Source organism: Eucyclogobius newberryi, unplaced genomic scaffold (genome assembly GCF_026437365.1).
Source record: "Eucyclogobius newberryi isolate DKJ021-1_F unplaced genomic scaffold, fEucNew1.0.hap1 SCAF_2, whole genome shotgun sequence".
Lineage (NCBI taxonomy): Eukaryota > Metazoa > Chordata > Actinopteri > Gobiiformes > Gobiidae > Eucyclogobius > Eucyclogobius newberryi.
Window position 1 is genome coordinate 727,262 of NW_027315834.1, and position 20,000 is coordinate 747,261.

A 20,000-nucleotide genomic window follows, 5' to 3' on the forward strand; every position below is an offset into this window, starting at 1 on the left:
AGTTGCACCTGGTGTTCCCGTGGCACCTGGTGTTCCAGTGGCACCTGGTGCTCCAGTGGCACCTGGTGTTCCCGTGGCACCTGGTGTTCCCGTGGCACCTGGTGTTCCAGTGGCACCTGGTGTTCCCGTGGCACCTGGTGTTCCCGTGGCACCTGGTGTTCCAGTGGCACCTGGTGTTCCCGTGGCACCTGGTGTTCCAGTTGCACCTGGTGTTCCCGTGGCACCTGGTGTTCCAGTGGCACCTGGTGTTCCCGTGGCACCTGGTGTTCCCGTGGCACCTGGTGTTCCCGTGGCACCTGGTGTTCCAGTGGCACCTGGTGTTCCAGTGGCACCTGGTGTTCCAGTGGCACCTGGTGTTCCAGTGGCAACTGGTGTTCCAGTGGCACCTGGTGTTCCAGTGGCAACTGGTGTTCCCGTGGCACCTGGTGTTCCAGTGGCACCTGGTGTTCCAGTGGCACCTGGTGCTCCCGTGGCACCTGGTGTTCCAGTGGCACCTGGTGCTCCAGTGGCACCTGGTGTTCCAGTGGCACCTGGTGTTCCAGTGGCACCTGGTGTTCCAGTGGCAACTGGTGTTCCCGTGGCACCTGGTGTTCCAGTGGCACCTGGTGTTCCAGTGGCACCTGGTGCTCCAGTGGCACCTGGTGTTCCAGTGGCACCTGGTGCTCCAGTGGCACCTGGTGTTCCAGTGGCACCTGGTGTTCCAGTGGCACCTGGTGGTCCAATGGTACCTGGTGTTCCCGTGGCACCTGGTGTTCCCGTGGCACCTGGTGTTCCCGTGGCACCTGGTGTTCCCGTGGCACCTGGTGTTCCAGTGGCACCTGGTGTTCCAGTGGCACCTGGTGTTCCAGTGGCACCTGGTGTTCCAGTGGCAACTGGTGTTCCCGTGGCACCTGGTGTTCCAGTGGCACCTGGTGTTCCAGTGGCACCTGGTGCTCCCGTGGCACCTGGTGTTCCAGTGGCACCTGGTGCTCCAGTGGCACCTGGTGTTCCAGTGGCACCTGGTGTTCCAGTGGCACCTGGTGTTCCAGTGGCACCTGGTGTTCCAGTGGCACCTGGTGCTCCCGTGGCACCTGGTGTTCCTGTGGCACCTGGTGCTCCAGTGGCACCTGGTGTTCCAGTGGCACCTGGTGTTCCAGTGGCACCTGGTGCTCCCGTGGCACCTGGTGTTCCCGTGGTACCTGGTGTTCCAGTGGCACCTGGTGTTCCAGTGGCACCTGGTGTTCCAGTGGCAACTGGTGTTCCCGTGGCACCTGGTGTTCCAGTGGCACCTGGTGTTCCAGTGGCACCTGGTGCTCCCGTGGCACCTGGTGTTCCAGTGGCACCTGGTGCTCCAGTGGCACCTGGTGTTCCAGTGGCACCTGGTGTTCCCGTGGCACTTGGTGGTCCAATGGTACCTGGTCTTCCAGTGGCACCTGGTGTTCCCGTGGCACCTGGTGTTCCCGTGGCACCTGGTGCTCCCGTGGCACCTGGTGCTCCCGTGGCACCTGGTGCTCCAGTGGCACCTGGTGTTCCAGTGGCACCTGGTGCTCCAGTGGCACCTGGTGTTCCCGTGGCACCTGGTGTTCCCGTGGCACCTGGTGTTCCAGTGGCACCTGGTGTTCCAGTGGCACCTGGTGCGCCAGTGGCACCTGGTGCTCCAGTGGCACCTGGTGTTCCCGTGGCACCTGGTGTTCCAGTGGCACCTGGTGCTCCAGTGGCACCTGGTGTTCCCGTGGCACCTGGTGTTCCCGTGGCACCTGGTGCTCCAGTGGCACCTGGTGCTCCAGTGGCACCTGGTGTTCCCGTGGCACCTGGTGTTCCAGTGGCACCTGGTGCTCCAGTGGCACCTGGTGTTCCCGTGGCACCTGGTGCTCCAGTGGCACCTGGTGCTCCAGTGGCACCTGGTGCTCCAGTGGCACCTGGTGTTCCAGTGGCACCTGGTGCTCCAGTGGCACCTGGTGCTCCAGTGGCACCTGGTACGGCCAGATAAGATCGAGGTATTGATCTCTTTTACAACTCTGAGTCGTCCATTAAACTGTAAAGTCTATTTTGATTAGTAAAACATGGAATGGAAATACAAAGGCGTCTCAAACAGTGGTACAGACCCCTTCACAGCACGTCTCCTTTAGTCATGGAGGACGTTCATCCCGACTTGTCTGGAGTGTCTTTTCCAGCTGTAGCGGTTGTTTACGGCGCTCGTCCTGGACCAGGTCCTCTGAGATCCAGATCTAAACCAGGACCACAAAGGGACTAAGCCAGATCTAAACCAGGACCACAAAGGGACTAAGCCAGATCCAAACCAGGACCACAAAGGGACTAAGCCAGATCTAAACCAGGACCACAAAGGGACTAAGCCAGATCTAAACCAGGACCACAAAGGGACTGAGCCAGATTTAAACCAGGACCACAAAGGGACTAAGCCAGATCTAAACCAGGACCACAAAGGGACTGAGCCAGATTTAAACCAGGACCACAAAGGGACTAAGCCAGATCTAAACCAGGACCACAAAGGGACTAAGCCAGATCTAAACCAGGACCACAAAGGGACTAAGCCAGATCTAAACCAGGACCACAAAGGGACTAAGCCAGATCTAAACCAGGACCACAAAGGGACTAAGCCAGATCTAAACCAGGACCACAAAGGGACTCAGCCAGATCAAAACCAGGACCACAAAGGGACTAAGCCAGATCTAAACCAGGACCACAAAGGGACTAAGCCAGATCCAAACCAGGACCACAAAGGGACTAAGCCAGATCTAAACCAGGACCACAAAGGGACTAAGCCAGATCTAAACCAGGACCACAAAGGGACTAAGCCAGATCTAAACCAGGACCACAAAGGGACTAAGCCAGATCTAAACCAGGACCACAAAGGGACTAAGCCAGATCTAAACCAGGACCACAAAGGGACTAAGCCGGATCTAAACCAGGACCACAAAGGGACTAAGCCAGATCTAAACCAGGACCACAAAGGGACTAAGCCAGATCTAAACCAGGACCACAAAGGGACTAAGCCAGATCTAAACCAGGACCACAAAGGGACTAAGCCAGATCTAAACCAGGACCACAAAGGGACTAAGCCAGATCTAAACCAGGACCACAAAGGGACTAAGCCGGATCTAAACCAGGACCACAAAGGGACTAAGCCAGATCTAAACCAGGACCACAAAGGGACTAAGCCAGATCTAAACCAGGACCACAAAGGGACTAAGCCAGATCTAAACCAGGACCACAAAGGGACTAAGCCAGATCTAAACCAGGACCACAAAGGGACTAAGCCAGATCTAAACCAGGACCACAAAGGGACTAAGCCAGATCTAAACCAGGACCACAAAGGGACTAAGCCAGATCTAAACCAGGACCACAAAGGGACTGAGCCAGATTTAAACCAGGACCACAAAGGGACTAAGCCAGATCTAAACCAGGACCACAAAGGGACTGAGCCAGATTTAAACCAGGACCACAAAGGGACTAAGCCAGATCTAAACCAGGACCACAAAGGGACTAAGCCAGATCTAAACCAGGACCACAAAGGGACTAAGCCAGATCTAAACCAGGACCACAAAGGGACTAAGCCAGATCTAAACCAGGACCACAAAGGGACTAAGCCAGATCTAAACCAGGACCACAAAGGGACTCAGCCAGATCAAAACCAGGACCACAAAGGGACTAAGCCAGATCTAAACCAGGACCACAAAGGGACTAAGCCAGATCCAAACCAGGACCACAAAGGGACTAAGCCAGATCTAAACCAGGACCACAAAGGGACTAAGCCAGATCTAAACCAGGACCACAAAGGGACTAAGCCAGATCTAAACCAGGACCACAAAGGGACTAAGCCAGATCTAAACCAGGACCACAAAGGGACTAAGCCAGATCTAAACCAGGACCACAAAGGGACTAAGCCGGATCTAAACCAGGACCACAAAGGGACTAAGCCAGATCTAAACCAGGACCACAAAGGGACTAAGCCAGATCTAAACCAGGACCACAAAGGGACTAAGCCAGATCTAAACCAGGACCACAAAGGGACTAAGCCAGATCTAAACCAGGACCACAAAGGGACTAAGCCAGATCTAAACCAGGACCACAAAGGGACTAAGCCAGATCTAAACCAGGACCACAAAGGGACTAAGCCAGATCTAAACCAGGACTATGGCAAACTTAAACCTGGACTTAACCAGGCCAGGATTAAACCATAACTAATTCAGAACTAAACCGGACCTGTACTAACCAAACTATCAGGACAAAAACCAAGACTAAACCTGGACCTTGCTTCTGTCAGTCTGCCCCAGGGCAGATGTGACGACGATAGTAGCTTCCTACCACTGAGTGAGGAGTTTGTTTAATCAGTTTTTCTGTTTAATCGTTAATAAATTAAATTGAATTGAGTGAATAATGCAGCGTGAAGAGTCATGAAGGGGCTGTATGTGCCTCGCCCTGACTGTATGTGTATGTGCCTCGCCCTGACTGTATGTGTATGTGCCTCGCCCTGACTGTATATGTATGTGCCTCGCCCTCACTGTATATGTATGTGCCTCGCCCTCACTGTATGTGTATGTGCCTCGCCCTGACTGTATGTGTATGTGCCTCGCCCTGACTGTATGTGTATGTGCCTCGCCCTGACTGTATGTGTATGTGCCTCGCCCTGACTGTATGTGTATGTGCCTTGCCCTCACTGTATGTGTATGTGCCTCGCCCTGACTGTATGTGTATGTGCCTCGCCCTCACTGTATGTGTATGTGCCTCGCCCTGACTGTATGTGTATGTGCCTCGCCCTCACTGTATGTGCCTCGCCCTCACTGTATGTGTATGTGCCTTGCCCTCACTGTATGTGTATGTGCCTCGCCCTCACTGTATGTGTATGTGCCTCGCCCTGACTCTATGTGTATGTGCCTCGCCCTCACTGTATGTGCCTCGCCCTCACTGTATGTGCCTCGCCCTCACTGTATGTGTATGTGCCTCGCCCTCACTGTATGTGTATGTGCCTCGCCCTGACTCTATGTGTATGTGCCTCGCCCTCACTGTATGTGCCTCGCCCTCACTGTATGTGCCTCGCCCTCACTGTATGTGTATGTGCCTCGCCCTCACTGTATGTGTATGTGCCTCGCCCTCACTGTATATGTATGTGCCTCGCCCTGACTGTATGTGTATGTGCCTCGCCCTCACTGTATGTGTATGTGCCTCGCCCTGACTGTATGTGTATGTGCCTCGCCCTCACTGTATGTGTATGTGCCTCGCCCTGACTGTATGTGTATGTGCCTCGCCCTCACTGTATGTGTATGTGCCTCGCCCTCACTGTATGTGTATGTGCCTCGCCCTCACTGTATGTGTATGTGCCTCGCCCTCACTGTATGTGTATGTGCCTCGCCCTCACTGTATGTGCCTCGCCCTGACTGTATGTGTATGTGCCTCGCCCTCACTGTATGTGCCTCGCCCTGACTGTATGTGTATGTGCCTCGCCCTCACTGTATGTGCCTCGCCCTGACTGTATGTGTATGTGCCTCGCCCTCACTGTATGTGCCTCGCCCTCACTGTATGTACCTCGCCCTCACTGTATGTGTATGTGCCTCGCCATCACATATGAATCCAATCATGAATGAAATAATCACATTTGGACTAAAACAATACGTTATATCAAATCTAAACTATGAACTCACTGTAGGGACTAAACCAGGACTAAGTCAGAGGAAATAACAGCCGTAAGCAGGAACCAGGAGCTGCTGCTGCCGCGTTCACTCACAGGACTGACCTTTACCATTGGGGGATTACCCCAGGGGTCTGTGCGCCCCACAATGCACCAGGCTCCACAGCACAGCAGCAGCAGAGGGCCACGTCCTCCTCGTCTGGGGCCTCCACAGCACAGCAGCAGCAGAGGGCCACGTCCTCCTCATCTGGGGCCCCCACAGCCTCCTCCACTCCACAGGCTCAAATGCTCAAGCGTTTCATATGAACGTGTCACAGGTTTTTTCACAAAATCTCTCCTGGAGTTTGCTACATTTTCCTTTTTAAAATGCCTTGACAAGCGTTATATTCCAAAGACCTAATAATAAAAGTGCTAATCAAACAATCGTGTACCGTATTTTCTGCACCAGCCAAAAAATGCTTCGTAGAGAAGAAAAAAACATGTATAAGTTGCAGTGGAGGATGAAATGCAGTTGCAAGTGTGAAAATAACAAATAATATCACATATAAGTCGCTCCAGAGAACTTCTCCTTTTCACCTGCAAACTGAGGAGAAAGACGCTGTAAGAGACGACTAAACCTCAGGGAAAAAACAACTTCCCAAAAGCTAACAATGCTAATGCTAGCTCCAGGGGCGTCGCCCACCGCCACACTGCCGAGCCCCTCGTTAGGAAGGAGCCTACAGCCCTCTTCGCCTGAAGCCCCAAAACTGCATCCATTTCTGTTCATGGGGTCCTGGGGCTGTGGTCCTGGGGCTGTGGTCCTGGGGTTGTTGTCCTGGGGTTGTGGTCCTGGGGTTGTGGTCCTGGGGTTGTGGTCCTGGGGTTGTGGTCCTGGGGTTGTGGTCCTGGGGTTGTGCTCCTGGGGCTGTGCTCCTGGGGCTGTGCTCCTGGGGCTGTGCTCCTGGGGCTGTGCTCCTGGGGCTGTGCTCCTGGGGCTGTGCTCCTGGGGCTGTGCTCCTGGGGCTGTGCTCCTGGGGCTGTGCTCCTGGGGATGTGCTCCTGGGGATGTGGTCCTGGGGTTGTGCCGTGCAGAACTGCACCATCATCAGCTTTGCTTTCTTCAGCTGTCGCAGGAAGTACATCCTCTGCTGGACCTTCTTGATGAGGAGCTGATGGTGGGCCCCCACTTGAGGTCCTGGTGATGGTGGTGCAGTGGAAGTGGGGGTGGGGGGGACCGCGGTTGGGTTGGCAGAGGTGGCCACAGTGGAGGAGGGGATGTCAAATCTAGAATAGAAGCTGCAGAGTTGCTGGGCCAGTTTTCGGTTGTCTGCGGAACGTCTTTGTAACGCCCTCTATCTCCGGCCCTGTGCGCTGCCCTCTATCTCCGGCCCTGTGCGCTGCCCTCTATCTCCGGCCCTGTGCGCTGCCCTCTATCTCCGGCCCTGTGCGCTGCCCTCTATCTCCGGCCCTGTGCCCTGCCCTCTATCTCCGGCCCTGTGCCCTGCCCTCTATCTCGGGTCCGGGAATCAAACCCATGATCTCCTTCTTGGGAGGCAAGAATGACCTCAAATTGTTTGTGGCTTTAGATCATTTTCACACATTTTCGAGCCTTTTGACTGAAAATCCAAGGTGGAAAAAAAGGTGTTAAAATTTTAAATTGAGAACAAAAGGTGTTCTGCCCACAATGGCCCTGTGGGGTTTATGGCCCTGTGGGGTTTAGGGCCCTGTGGGGTTTAAGGCCCTGTGGGGTTTAGGGCCCTGTGGGGTTTAGGGCCCTGTGGGGTTTAAGGCCCTGTGGGGTTTAGGGCCCTGTGGGGTTTAGGGCCCTGTGGGGTTTAAGGGGCCCTGTGGGGTTTAAGGCCCTGTGGGGTTTAGGGCCCTGTGGGGTTTAGGGCCCTGTGGGGTTTAAGGCCCTGTGGGGTTTAGGGCCCTGTGGAGTTTAGGGCCCTGTGGAGTTTAGGGCCCTGTGGGGTTTAGGGCCCTGTGGGGTTTAGGGCCCTGTGGAGTTTAGGGCCCTGTGGGGTTTAGGGCCCTGTGGGGTTTAAGGGGCCCTGTGGGGTTTAAGGCCCTGTGGGGTTTAGGGCCCTGTGGGGTTTAGGGCCCTGTGGGGTTTAGGGGCCCTGTGGGGTTTAGGGCCCTGTGGAGTTTAGGGCCCTGTGGGGTTTAAGGCCCTGTGGGGTTTAGGGCGGGGTCATAGTATAATTTTGTACTTGTCCTGACGCTTGTACCAATTTGTATAAGTCTACAATGAAGAGGTTTGAGGCGGTCGAGGGTTTGAGGCGGTCGAGGGTTTGAGGCGGTCGAGGGTTTGAGGCGGTCGAGGGTTTGAGGCGGTCGAGGGTTTGAGGCGGTCGAGGGTTTGAGGCGATCGAGGGTTTGAGGCGGTCGAGGGTTTGAGGCGATCGAGGGTTTGAGGCGGTCGAGGGTTTGAGGCGGTCGAGGGTTCGAGGCGGTCGAGGGTTTGAGGCGGTCGAGGGTTTGAGGCGGTCGAGGGTTTGAGGCGGTCGAGGGTTTGAGGCGGTCGAGGGTTTGAGGCGATCGAGGGTTTGAGGCGGTCGAGGGTTTGAGGCGATCGAGGGTTTGAGGCGGTCGAGGGTTTGAGGCGGTCGAGGGTTTGAGGCGGTCGAGGGTTCGAGGCGTCTGTCAATGTTTTTTTCAGGATTCTTCACTTAAAATTAGAGCTCACTGAGTTGTAAGTTTGGATCACTCACGATCATATCCATCCTCGTTACACTATTTCATGACACATTTTCATTCAGTTTGTAACTTTCGTCCTTCGCCGGGACGATTCTCGTACTTCGGCTCGGGCCGAGTAATAATAATGAAAGAAAGTCATGACCTTTATGGCCCTTTGACTGACATTTGTATCAAGGCTTTTAAATCAGAACTTTCAAGGGAATAATATCTAAATGATATATTCATAAAGTGTATCTTCTCTTATATCGATGCTTCGCTTCTCTACTAGATAAATGAAAAGAGACATGTCTCATGTCTCACATGTCTCATGATCACATGTCTCATGATCACATGTCTCACTTGTCTCATGATCACATGTCTCATGATCTCTTGTCTCATGATCTCTTGTCTCATGATCACATGTCTCATAATCACATGTCTCATGATCACATGTCTCATGATCACATGTCTCACATGTCTCACATGTCTCATGATCACATGTCTCATAATCACATGTCTCACATGTCTCATGATCACATGTCTCATGATCACATGTCTCATGATCACATGTCTCACATGTCTCATGATCACATGTCTCATGATCACATGTCTCACATGTCTCATGATCACATGTCTCATGATCTCTTGTCTCATGATCACATGTCTCATAATCACATGTCTCATGATCACATGTCTCATGATCACATGTCTCATGATCTCTTGTCTCATGATCACATGTCTCATAATCACATGTCTCATGATCACATGTCTCATGATCACATGTCTCACATGTCTCACATGTCTCATGATCACATGTCTCATAATCACATGTCTCAAGATCACATGTCTCATGATCACATGTCTCACATGTCTCATGATCCCATGTCTCATGATCACATGTCTCATGATCCCATGTCTCATGATCACATGTCTCATGATCCCATGTCTCATGATCACATGTCTCATGATCACATGTCTCATGATCACATGTCTGGAGGGAAAATGTGTCACGTTTTTTCATAAGATCATGTTAAATTGCTCATTATTTTCAGGGAAATGCAACTGTTGGAGAAAGTGTGGCACCAGAGACTGTCATGCTGTTCACACATGTGGGACTGAGACGAAGAATGCAAACTGTTCCCTGTCAAAGTTATAACCCTGTACTTCGGCCTCACGGCTCCTGCCATGGACACGATACATGGATCACAAACACTGACACACATCTCACCCGCCATCAAGGACACACCTCCCACACCATCAAGGACACACCTCACCCGCCATCAAGGACACACCTCCCACACCATCAAGGACACACCTCACCCGCCATCAAGGACACATCTCACCCGCCATCAAGGACACATCTCACCCGCCATCAAGGACACACCTCACCCGCCATCGAGGACACATCTCACCCGCCATCAAGGACACATCTCACCCGCCATCGAGGACACACCTCACCCGCCATCAAGGACACATCTCACCCGCCATCAAGGACACATCTCACCCGCCATCAAGGACACACCTCCCACACCATCAAGGACACACCTCACCCGCCATCAAGGACACACCTCCCACACCATCAAGGACACACCTCACCCGCCATCAAGGACACATCTCACCCGCCATCAAGGACACATCTCACCCGCCATCAAGGACACACCTCACCCGCCATCGAGGACACATCTCACCCGCCATCAAGGACACATCTCACCCGCCATCGAGGACACACCTCACCCGCCATCAAGGACACACCTCACCCGCCATCAAGGACACATCTCACCCGCCATCAAGGACACACCTCACCCGCCATCAAGGACACACCTCACCCGCCATCAAGGACACACCTCACCCGCCATCAAGGACACATCTCACCCGCCATCAAGGACACACCTCCCACACCATCAAGGACACACCTCACCCGCCATCAAGGACACATCTCACCCGCCATCAAGGACACATCTCACCCGCCATCAAGGACACACCTCACCCGCCATCAAGGACACATCTCACCCGCCATCAAGGACACACCTCACCCGCCATCGAGGACACATCTCACCCGCCATCAAGGACACATCTCACCCGCCATCGAGGACACACCTCACCCGCCATCAAGGACACACCTCACCCGCCATCAAGGACACACCTCCCACACCATCGAGGACACACCTCCCACACCATCAAGGACACACCTCACACACCATCAAGCACTGGACCAACGCTGTAACAGACTTAACGTGTCATAGACACATTTGACCAGCTTTGGAGTAAATGGGACTTTCATTACTGACTAAATATAGACTGGAAAAGCACAATGTGACATTGTAATTGTGCACATCATGTCATGGATCACGAGGCCGAGGCAAGCGGTGTCTCTGAAGTGGGACAGTCTGTTGGCAGGACAACGCGAGGACAACGGGTCTGGTTATGGGGCGGGGTTTATTGACTGAGTTAAATGGATTTGTGTCAGAGCAAAAGGCAAAAGGTTCAAGATGAAAGGAGCATTTGTCCTGGGACAGTGTCTCTGACCTTATCCCTGCCCTGGGCAGCAAAGGTCACTTGAACTAAGTGGCGTTCTGTTACTAATGAGGACTGGCACATGGCTGTGTCCATTATGTTTGTCTGAAGAAGAACACAAAGCAAAGTCTGGTTTGATCTCGTTTGTGTCGTAATCGCTTTGACCTTTTAGAAAACCACTGATTTTGGACGTTACAAAAATAAATACAATTGAATTTGAATCAATGCACTGTATTTCCAATATCTGTCCTGCTTTTGTTGCTGATATAGAATTAAAGCACAACTAAGTCACTCTTGCGATAGAGCGCCCCCTGCAGCTCCTTGTGGACAGTATATTCACTAAGACAATAATTCCACAGAGCTAAATATGAAAAAAGAGCCAGGGTTTCTCAGGAGAGTTGTCTTTGTGTCGATGTCGGCAAACGACGAACACTTCAAACGCCCTGGAAATATGATTGATTAAATATTACATACTTAACCATCACAGGGACTTTCAGGCGTTCAGTCAGGTGAAAATGTTAAAATCCTGCTTTAATTTGTCACTTTCAGAACAAAATAATAACATGTATTTGTGTTTGTTTATCTATGATGTATTCAAATCAGAACATTCATTATGTTTAGTTTGTTTAAAAGGAAATATCTAAAATATCTTTGAAAAATGCCCCAGTGTTGCCAATTTACATATTATACATGCAAAAGTTAAACCTTACAATTAGTCAGAGGAGAACCATTCCAGTATTTACATGTTGAATGTAATATTATAATATGCATTGATTATGTTAAGACATTAATAATAAAATATATTGGAAATAATAAGTCACGTTGTGAGTCAGAGGTCTCCTGCTGGTGCCAGAGTCAGGACTAAACATGGAGCGGCCTCCTGCTGGTGCCAGAGTCAGGACTAAACATGGACCGGCCTCCTGCTGGTGCCAGAGTCAGGACTAAACATGGACCGGCCTCCTGCTGGTGCCAGAGTCAGGACTAAACATGGAGCGGCCTCCTGCTGGTGCCAGAGTCAGGACTAAACATGGAGCGGCCTCCTGCTGGTGCCAGAGTCAGGACTAAACATGGACCGGCCTCCTGCTGGTGCCAGAGTCAGGACTAAACATGGACGGGCCTCCTGCTGGTGCCAGAGTCAGGACTAAACATGGACGGGCCTCCTGCTGGTGCCAGAGTCAGGACTGAACATGGCCCGGCCTCCTGCTGGTGCCAGAGTCAGGACTAAACATGGAGCGGCCTCCTGCTGGTGCCAGAGTCAGGACTAAACATGGACCGGCCTCCCTCTGGTGCCAGAGTCAGGACTAAACATGGACCGGCCTCCTGCTGGTGCCAGAGTCAGGACTAAACATGGCCCGGCCTCCTGCTGGTGCCAGAGTCAGGACTAAACATGGCCGGCCTCCTGCTGGTGCCAGAGTCAGGACTAAACATGGAGCGGCCTCCTGCTGGTGCCAGAGTCAGGACTAAACATGGAGCGGCCTCCTGCTGGTGCCAGAGTCAGGACTAAACATGGAGCGGCCTCCTGCTGGTGCCAGAGTCAGGACTGAACATGGCCCGGCCTCCTGCTGGTGCCAGAGTCAGGACTAAACATGGCCCGGCCTCCTGCTGGTGCCAGAGTCAGGACTAAACATGGAGCGGCCTCCTGCTGGTGCCAGAGTCAGGACTAAACATGGACCGGCCTCCTGCTGGTGCCAGAGTCAGGACTAAACATGGAGCGGCCTCCTGCTGGTGCCAGAGTCAGGACTAAACATGGAGCGGCCTCCTGCTGGTGCCAGAGTCAGGACTAAACATGGACCGGCCTCCTGCTGGTGCCAGAGTCAGGACTAAACATGGAGCGGCCTCCTGCTGGTGCCAGAGTCAGGACTAAACATGGCCCGGCCTCCTGCTGGTGCCAGAGTCAGGACTAAACATGGAGCGGCCTCCTGCTGGTGCCAGAGTCAGGACTAAACATGGAGCGGCCTCCTGCTGGTGCCAGAGTCAGGACTAAACATGGACCGGCCTCCTGCTGGTGCCAGAGTCAGGACTAAACATGGACCGGCCTCCTGCTGGTGCCAGAGTCAGGACTAAACATGGAGCGGCCTCCTGCTGGTGCCAGAGTCAGGACTAAACATGGACCGGCCTCCTGCTGGTGCCAGAGTCAGGACTAAACATGGACCGGCCTCCTGCTGGTGCCAGAGTCAGGACTAAACATGGACCGGCCTCCTGCTGGTGGATCATCCTGTCTCCACACTATCGAGCTCTTTAGCGCTTCTGTCACAGACATTGTCCATGTGCACGTTTAGATCATGTTATAATCAAAGTCTGTGCGACTGAAACGTCTCAGTCAAATCATCAGTGAAACGTTGTCAGTGCTGGAGAGGTTTGTGTAAGACAATGAAGAGAATGAGTTTTAGCTCAATATTAAAGGAGACAAACTCAACTGATGAAAACACTCCAAAAGAACAACCTGCGGGTCATTATTTCATCTCTAAAGACAGCAGAGACTCCACCCCCTTTTTGTTTTGGTGGTTGTTGTTGCGATGCGGGTGTGCAGACTTCCCAGTGTGAGCGGTGTGTGTGTGTGTGTGTGTGTGTTTGAGCGGTGTGTGTGTGTGTGTGTGTGTGTGTGTGTGAGCGGTGTGTGTGTGTGTGTGTGTGTGTGTGTGTGTGTGTGTGTGAGCGGTGTGTGTTTGAGCGGTGTGTGTGTGTGTGTTTGTGTGTGTGTGTGTGTGAGCGTTTTGTGTGAGCGTTGTGTGTGAGCGGTGTGTGTGTGAGCGGTGTGTGTGTGTGTGAGCGTTGTGTGTGAGCGGTGTGTGTGTGTGTGTGTGTGTGTGTGAGCGTTGTGTGTTGAGCGGTGTGTGTGTGTGTGTGTGTGTGTGTGTGTGTGTGAGCGTTGTGTGTGAGCGGTGTGTGTGTGTGTGTGTGTGTGTTGTCTGTTTCAACAGTAAATATTTTTAATCAATGCAATTCAACACAAACATATGTTTGTCTAACTGGCCTTGGGTTTTATTTATCTATTTGCTGATGTTTTTATTGCTAACAAAAGTAGCGTAAAAGCCCTGCATTCTGAATGTGAGCCTGACTCGCCGCTCCACAAACTGTACCTGTAACCCTGTCATGGTTGTGTCACCTGCTTGTTTCCTTGAAGACACGTTCAGGAATCTCACAACTTGGTTTGATTCACGGCCGAGCCACTGCTTGGGTGCCCTGAAAATAAACTATTACAAAAAAAACCTCTTTCTCGCTGGTGGTCTTTATTTCTCCCCTTCAAGCTCGGGTCCTCTCCCAGAGGCCCCTGGGAGCTTGAGGGTTCTTCAGTATCTTTGCTGTTCCTGCACTTTTCTGGACCGAGATGTCTGATGTTTTTCCTGAATCTGCTCAAGTCATTCCTCCAGTTTGGAGGTCATTCCTCCAGTTTGGAGGTCATTCCTCCAGTTTGGGGGTCATTCCTCCAGTTTGGGGGTCACTCCTCCAGTTTGGGGGTCATTCCTCCAGTTTGGGGGTCATTCCTCCAGTTTGGAGGTCATTCCTCCAGTTTGGGGGTCATTCCTCCAGTTTGGGGGTCACTGCCCCAAGTGCTCCGGTCACAACGGGCACCACTGACACCTTCAGGCTCCAGACCTTCTCCAGCTCCTCTCTGAGGCCTTGGGATTTCTCTAGTTTCTCATGTTCCTTTTTCCGGATGTTTCCATCCCATGATGCACTGCAATGTCCACCACCGGCTTTCCTCTGACCCTTGAGACCACCACTATGTCCGGTTGGTTCTCCATTACCATGTGGTCTGTCTGTATCTGGAAGTCCCAGAGGACCTTGGCTCAGTCGTTTTCCACCTTTGGAGGTGTTTCCACTTTGTCCTTGGGGTCTTCAGCTCGTGCTCTGCACAGATGTTTCTTACACTATGTCAGTTCCTGGTGATGGAGCTCCATGTCTGAGGTCCCTGCAGCATCTGCACCTGCAGTTATGTGTGGGATGGTCTCAGGGCCCTTTGCACAGCTACACCTTGGGTCTTGTCTGGTGTGGTAGATCAGGGCCTCTGTCCTTCAGACCGGCTCTTTCTAACCATTTGTAGGATCTTGTGATATCAGCCACTTCAGTTATGTTCCTGTGGTACATCCCATGTAGGGGCGTGTCCTCCCATGTAGGGGCGTGTCCTCCCAAGTAGGGACGTGTCCTCCCATGTAGGGGCGTGTCCTCCCATGATGGTCCCTCCTCTTTTCCTCATTGTCTGAGACATTCACTGAGCACGTCCTCTGTAGGAGCTTTGTCCTTGATGTACTTATGGATCTTGGACGTTTCGTCCTGGATAGTGGCTCTCACACTCACTAGTCCCGCCTCCTTCCTTACGGCTAGTGTCCAGTCTCAGGGTGCTAGTGTACAGACTCAGGGTGCTAGTGTACAGACTCAGGGTGCTGGTGTACAGTCTCAGGGTGCTAGTGTACAGTCTCAGGGTGCTAGTGTACAGACTCAGGGTGCTAGTGTACAGACTCAGGGTGCTGGTGTACAGTCTCAGGGTGCTGGTGTACAGTCTCAGGGTGCTAGTGTACAGACTCAGGGTGCTAGTGTCCAGTCTCAGGGTGCTGGTGTACAATCTCAGGGTGCTAGTGTACAGTCTCAGGGTGCTAGTGTACAGACTCAGGGTGCTGGTGTACAGTCTCAGGGTGCTAGTGTACAGTCTCAGGGTGCTAGTGTACAGACTCAGGGTGCTAGTGTACAGACTCAGGGTGCTGGTGTACAGTCTCAGGGTGCTAGTGTCCAGTCTCAGGGTGCTAGTGTCCAGTCTCAGGGTGCTGGTGTACAGTCTCAGGGTGCTAGTGTACAGTCTCAGGGTGCTAGTGTACAGTCTCAGGGTGCTAGTGTCCAGTCTCAGGGTGCTAGTGTACAGTCTCAGGGTGCTAGTGTACAGTCTCAGGGTGCTAGTGTGCTAGTGTACAGTCTCAGGGTGCTAGTGTGCTAGTGTACAGTCTCAGGGTGCTAGTGTGCTAGTGTACAGTCTCAGGGTGCTAGTGTACAGTCTCAGGGTGCTAGTGTACAGTCTCAGGGTGCTAGTGTACAGTCTCAGGGTGCTAGTGTACAGTCTCAGGGTGCTAGTGTACAGTCTCAGGGTGCTCGATTTGGGATGAACCCTCCATGATCAGGAGCTTTCATGTCTTAACATCTGTATCTCCTTTGGCCTCTTGATTATTCCTGCAGGGTCTGATCACTGGCAGGGCGTGGCAGGGTCTGATCACTGGCAGGGCGTGGCAGGGTCTGATCACTGGCAGGGCGTGGCAGGGTCTGATCACTGGCAGGTGTGGCAGGGTCTGATCACTGGCAGGTGTGGCAGGGTCTGATCACTGGCAGGGCGTGGCTGTTTATTGCCCGGGACTTGTTCTTACCATTGAGCTGCTTCAGGACTTGCCTCACTCGTTGTCTCCTCTTTGATGTCATTTGCCAGGTCCTTGTAACTGTCCTCAATGTCCTCTGTCCCCCTCTATGTGGACCACCTTCCCTCTGTGTGGACCACCTTCCCTCTGTGTGGACCACACTTCTCTCTGTGTGGACCACCTTCCCTCTGTGTGGACCACACTTCTCTCTGTGTGGACCACACTTTTCTCTGTGTGGACCACCATCCCTCTGTTTGGACCACCTTCCCTCTGTGTGGACCACACTTCTCTGTGTGGACCACCTTCCCTCTGTGTGGACCACCTTCTCTCTGTGTGGACCACACTTCTCTCTGTGTGGACCACCTTCTCTCTGTGTGGACCACCTTCCCTCTGTGTGGACCACACTTCTCTCTGTGTGGACCACCTTCCCTCTGTGTGGACCACCTTCTCTCTGTGTGGACCACCTTCCCTCTGTGTGGACCACACTTCCCTCTGTGTGGACCACACTTCTCTGTGTGGACCACCTTCCCTCTGTGTGGACCACACTTCTCTCTGTCTGGACCACACTTCTCTCTGTCTGGACCACACTTCCCTCTGTGTGGACCACACTTCTCTGTGTGGACCACCTTCCCTCTGTGTGGACCACACTTCTCTCTGTCTGGACCACACTTCTCTCTGTCTGGACCACACTTCTCTCTGTCTGGACCACACTTCCCTCTGTGTGGACCACAGCTGTAGATCCTGTTTTGTTTTTGCAACATTTTTGGCTTTATAATATTTCGAGCGAGTTCCAGTACAATACGACACAAAATGGCGGTGAGTTGATATAAGACGAAAACTATATTTGGCATCATTTTGTCAAAATGCTGATTTTTTTTTTTCAGTCGGCTAGTTTCTTACCGGGGCGGTCGGGGGGAGCGCCGACTCCACCTGAAGGGGGGAGCGCCGACTCCACCTGCGGGGGAGCGCCGACTCCACCTGAAGGGGGAGCGCCGACTCCACCTGAAGGGGGGAGCGCTGTGTTGAATCATGTTGTGTTGAATCGTGTTGTGTTGAATCGTGTTGTGTTGAATCGTGTTGTGTTGAATCGTGTTGTGTTGAATCGTGTTGTGTTGAATCGTGTTGTGTTGAATCGTGTTGTGTTGAATCGTGTTGTGTTGAATCGTGTTGTGTTGAATCGTGTTGTGTTGAATCGTGTTGTGTTGAATCATGTTGTGTTGAATCGTGTTGTGTTGAATCGTGTTGTGTTGTGTGGTGCAGGTTTCTCCCAGTTCTCACTATGACTGATGGCGATTACGATTACCTGATCAAGCTCTTGGCGCTGGGCGACTCCGGCGTGGGGAAGACGACCTTCTTGTACCGCTACACGGACAACAAGTTCAACCCCAAGTTCATCACCACAGTCGGCATCGACTTCAGGGAAAAGAGAGTGGTGAGTGTGTGTGTGAGTGTGAGTGTGAGTGTGAGTGTGAGTGTGTGTGTGTGTGTGTGTGTGAGTGTGAGTGTGAGTGTGAGTGTGAGTGTGAGTGTGAGTGTGAGTGTGAGTGTGAGTGTGAGTGTGAGTGTGAGTGTGAGTGTGAGTGTGAGTGTGAGTGTGTGTGTGAGTGTGTGTGTGTGTGTGAGTGTGTGTGTGTGTGTGTGTGAGTGTGAGTGTGGATCTCTGCAACGAAATCAACTGGATCTGGACTGAACTCAAACTCACATTACTATTAGGCCCGAGCGCCACAAGCTGCGAGAGGCCTATTAATCTCGTACGGCCGTGCGAAGCACGGCTGCGAAAGTGCGCACGAAATCGAGCGCGAAGCGCTCGCCCACTTCCAAACACTCACTAACGCACTCCTTCACTCACACACGCCCCGTGCAGACTAATTAGAGGTAGGAAAATGGAATAATTACCGTTGTAAACGGCGAAGCCCGTGCAAAAGTGCGCACTAAACGAGCACTTTACATTGGGATCCCCATATAAAGCACTCATTTGCTCTAAGTAGCTCACGAATACGTTCCATCTCTTGCATGTTCCGTTCATATAAACATGTGATGTAAAATTGAACATTATTACTGTATAGAGGGCCAAAAACACAAAGTGGGCGGAGCCCACTCAAAATTATCGAAAGTACCCGTCAGTGACCAGGGACCCACACCATGAGGTAGGAAAGCGTGAGCGCTTTCCGAAAATGTATAGTTTATGATATTTCTTCTTCTTCTTCTTCTTCTTCTTCTTCTTCTTCTTCTTCTTCTTCTTCTTCTTCTTCTTCTTCTTCTTCTTCTTCTTCTTCTTCTTCTTCTTCTTCTTCTTCTTCTTCTTCTTCTTCTTCTTCTTCTTCTTCTTCTTCTTCTTCTTCTTCTTCTTCTTCTTCTTCTTCTTCTTCTTCTTCTTCTTCTTCTTCTTCTTCTTCTTCTTCTTCTTCTTCTCTTCTTCTTCTTCTTCTTCTTCTTCTTCTTCTTCTTCTTCTTCTTCTTCTTCTTCTTCTTCTTCTTCTTCTTCTTCTTCTTCTTTCTTCTTCTTCTTCTTCTTCTTCTTCTTCTTCTTCTTCTTCTTCTTCTTCTTCTTCTTCTTCTTCTTCTTTCTTCTTCTTCTTCTTCTTCTTCTTCTTCTTCTTCTTCTTCTTCTTCTTCTTCTTCTTCTTCTTTCTTCCTTCTTCTTCTTCTTCTTCTTCTTCTTCTTCTTCTTCTTCTTCTTCTTCTTCTTCTTCTTCTTCTTCTTCTTCTTCTTCTTCTTCTTCTTCTTCTTCTTCTTCTTCTTCTTCTTCTTCTTCTTCTTCTTCTTCTTCTTCTTCTTCTTCTTCTTCTTCTTCTTCTTCTTCTTCTTCTTCTTCTTCTTCTTCTTCTTCTTCTTCTTCTTCTTCTTCTTCTTCTTCTTCTTCTTCTTCTTCTTCTTCTTCTTCTTCTCTCTTCTTCTTCTTCTTCTTCTTCTTCTTCTTCTTCTCTTCTTCTTCTTCTTCTTCTTCTTCTTCTTCTTCTTCTTCTTCTTCTTCTTCTTCTTCTTCTTCTTCTTCTTCTTCTTCTTCTTCTTCTTCTTCTTCTTCTTCTTCTTCTTCTTCTTCTTCTTCTTCTTCTTCTTCTTCTTCTTCTTCTTCTTCTCCTTCTTCTTCTCACACCTCTAAAAATCGTGCCTCTACATTCTGGCTGTTTCCCTTTTCTAAACTTTAAAAATGTGCGCGTCAGCGCCCCCAAATGTACCAAAAATGCATTAAGATAGAAAATGACCCAAAAAAAATCTTATCGTAGAATCATGAAATTTGGCGCAGAGGTAGATGGTGACAAGAGAAGTAAAAAATATTATTACTGCAAAGCCGTCCGCCCAACCAAATGTCGGCCATATTGGTTCAAAAATGGCTAATTATGACCAAACGTCGTACTTTTATGAACTCCTCCCCCTCAGGGCGTTGGCTCTAAAAAGCTGAAATTTGGTGAAAATGCTACTGAGGAGTGGGACATCAAAAGTTATTCAAATGACATTGACCCTGTCACAGTCTCTGAGCGGCGAAGCCGCAAACTTTAGCTAGAATTGCCGTTTGCGCAGATAAAGTCCGAATTGCGTCAAATTAGAATCAGTTGTTAAACTCTTTGCCCTAAACCTACTTGAAGTGAAATAAATTAATTTGGAGCCACAGCGCCCCCTACAGATTTTATATGGAGGTTAAATGTTTAGTTTTGCGAAATTATATGAAATTTGACACAAAACTCAATTTTAGCCCCATCAAAAAAGTCAATGACCCATGTCATAATTGTTATGTCGTTGCCGTAGCGATGACCGAAACCTCCCACGTTATTCCAATGGGGAAATCGCCAGAACATGTTTACACTTTAGACTTTCACAGACTCCTCCCCCTCAGGGCGTCAGCCCTATTAACCTGAAATTTGGT

The 20,000-nt window shown here is 51.1% G+C and overlaps 1 protein-coding gene across 1 annotated transcript in view; it reads left to right on the forward strand.

Annotated features, from left to right (window-relative positions):
• LOC140367926 (ras-related protein Rab-27B-like) overlaps positions 1–20,000 on the forward strand; it is a 35,926-nt gene that overhangs the window by 4,693 nt on the left and 11,233 nt on the right. Inside the window, exon 2 of the mRNA XM_072454712.1 lies at positions 17,395–17,566. Coding sequence (XP_072310813.1) covers positions 17,414–17,566 — 153 coding nt within the window. The 5' untranslated portion in view covers positions 17,395–17,413. The remainder of the gene's footprint in view (positions 1–17,394; positions 17,567–20,000) is intronic.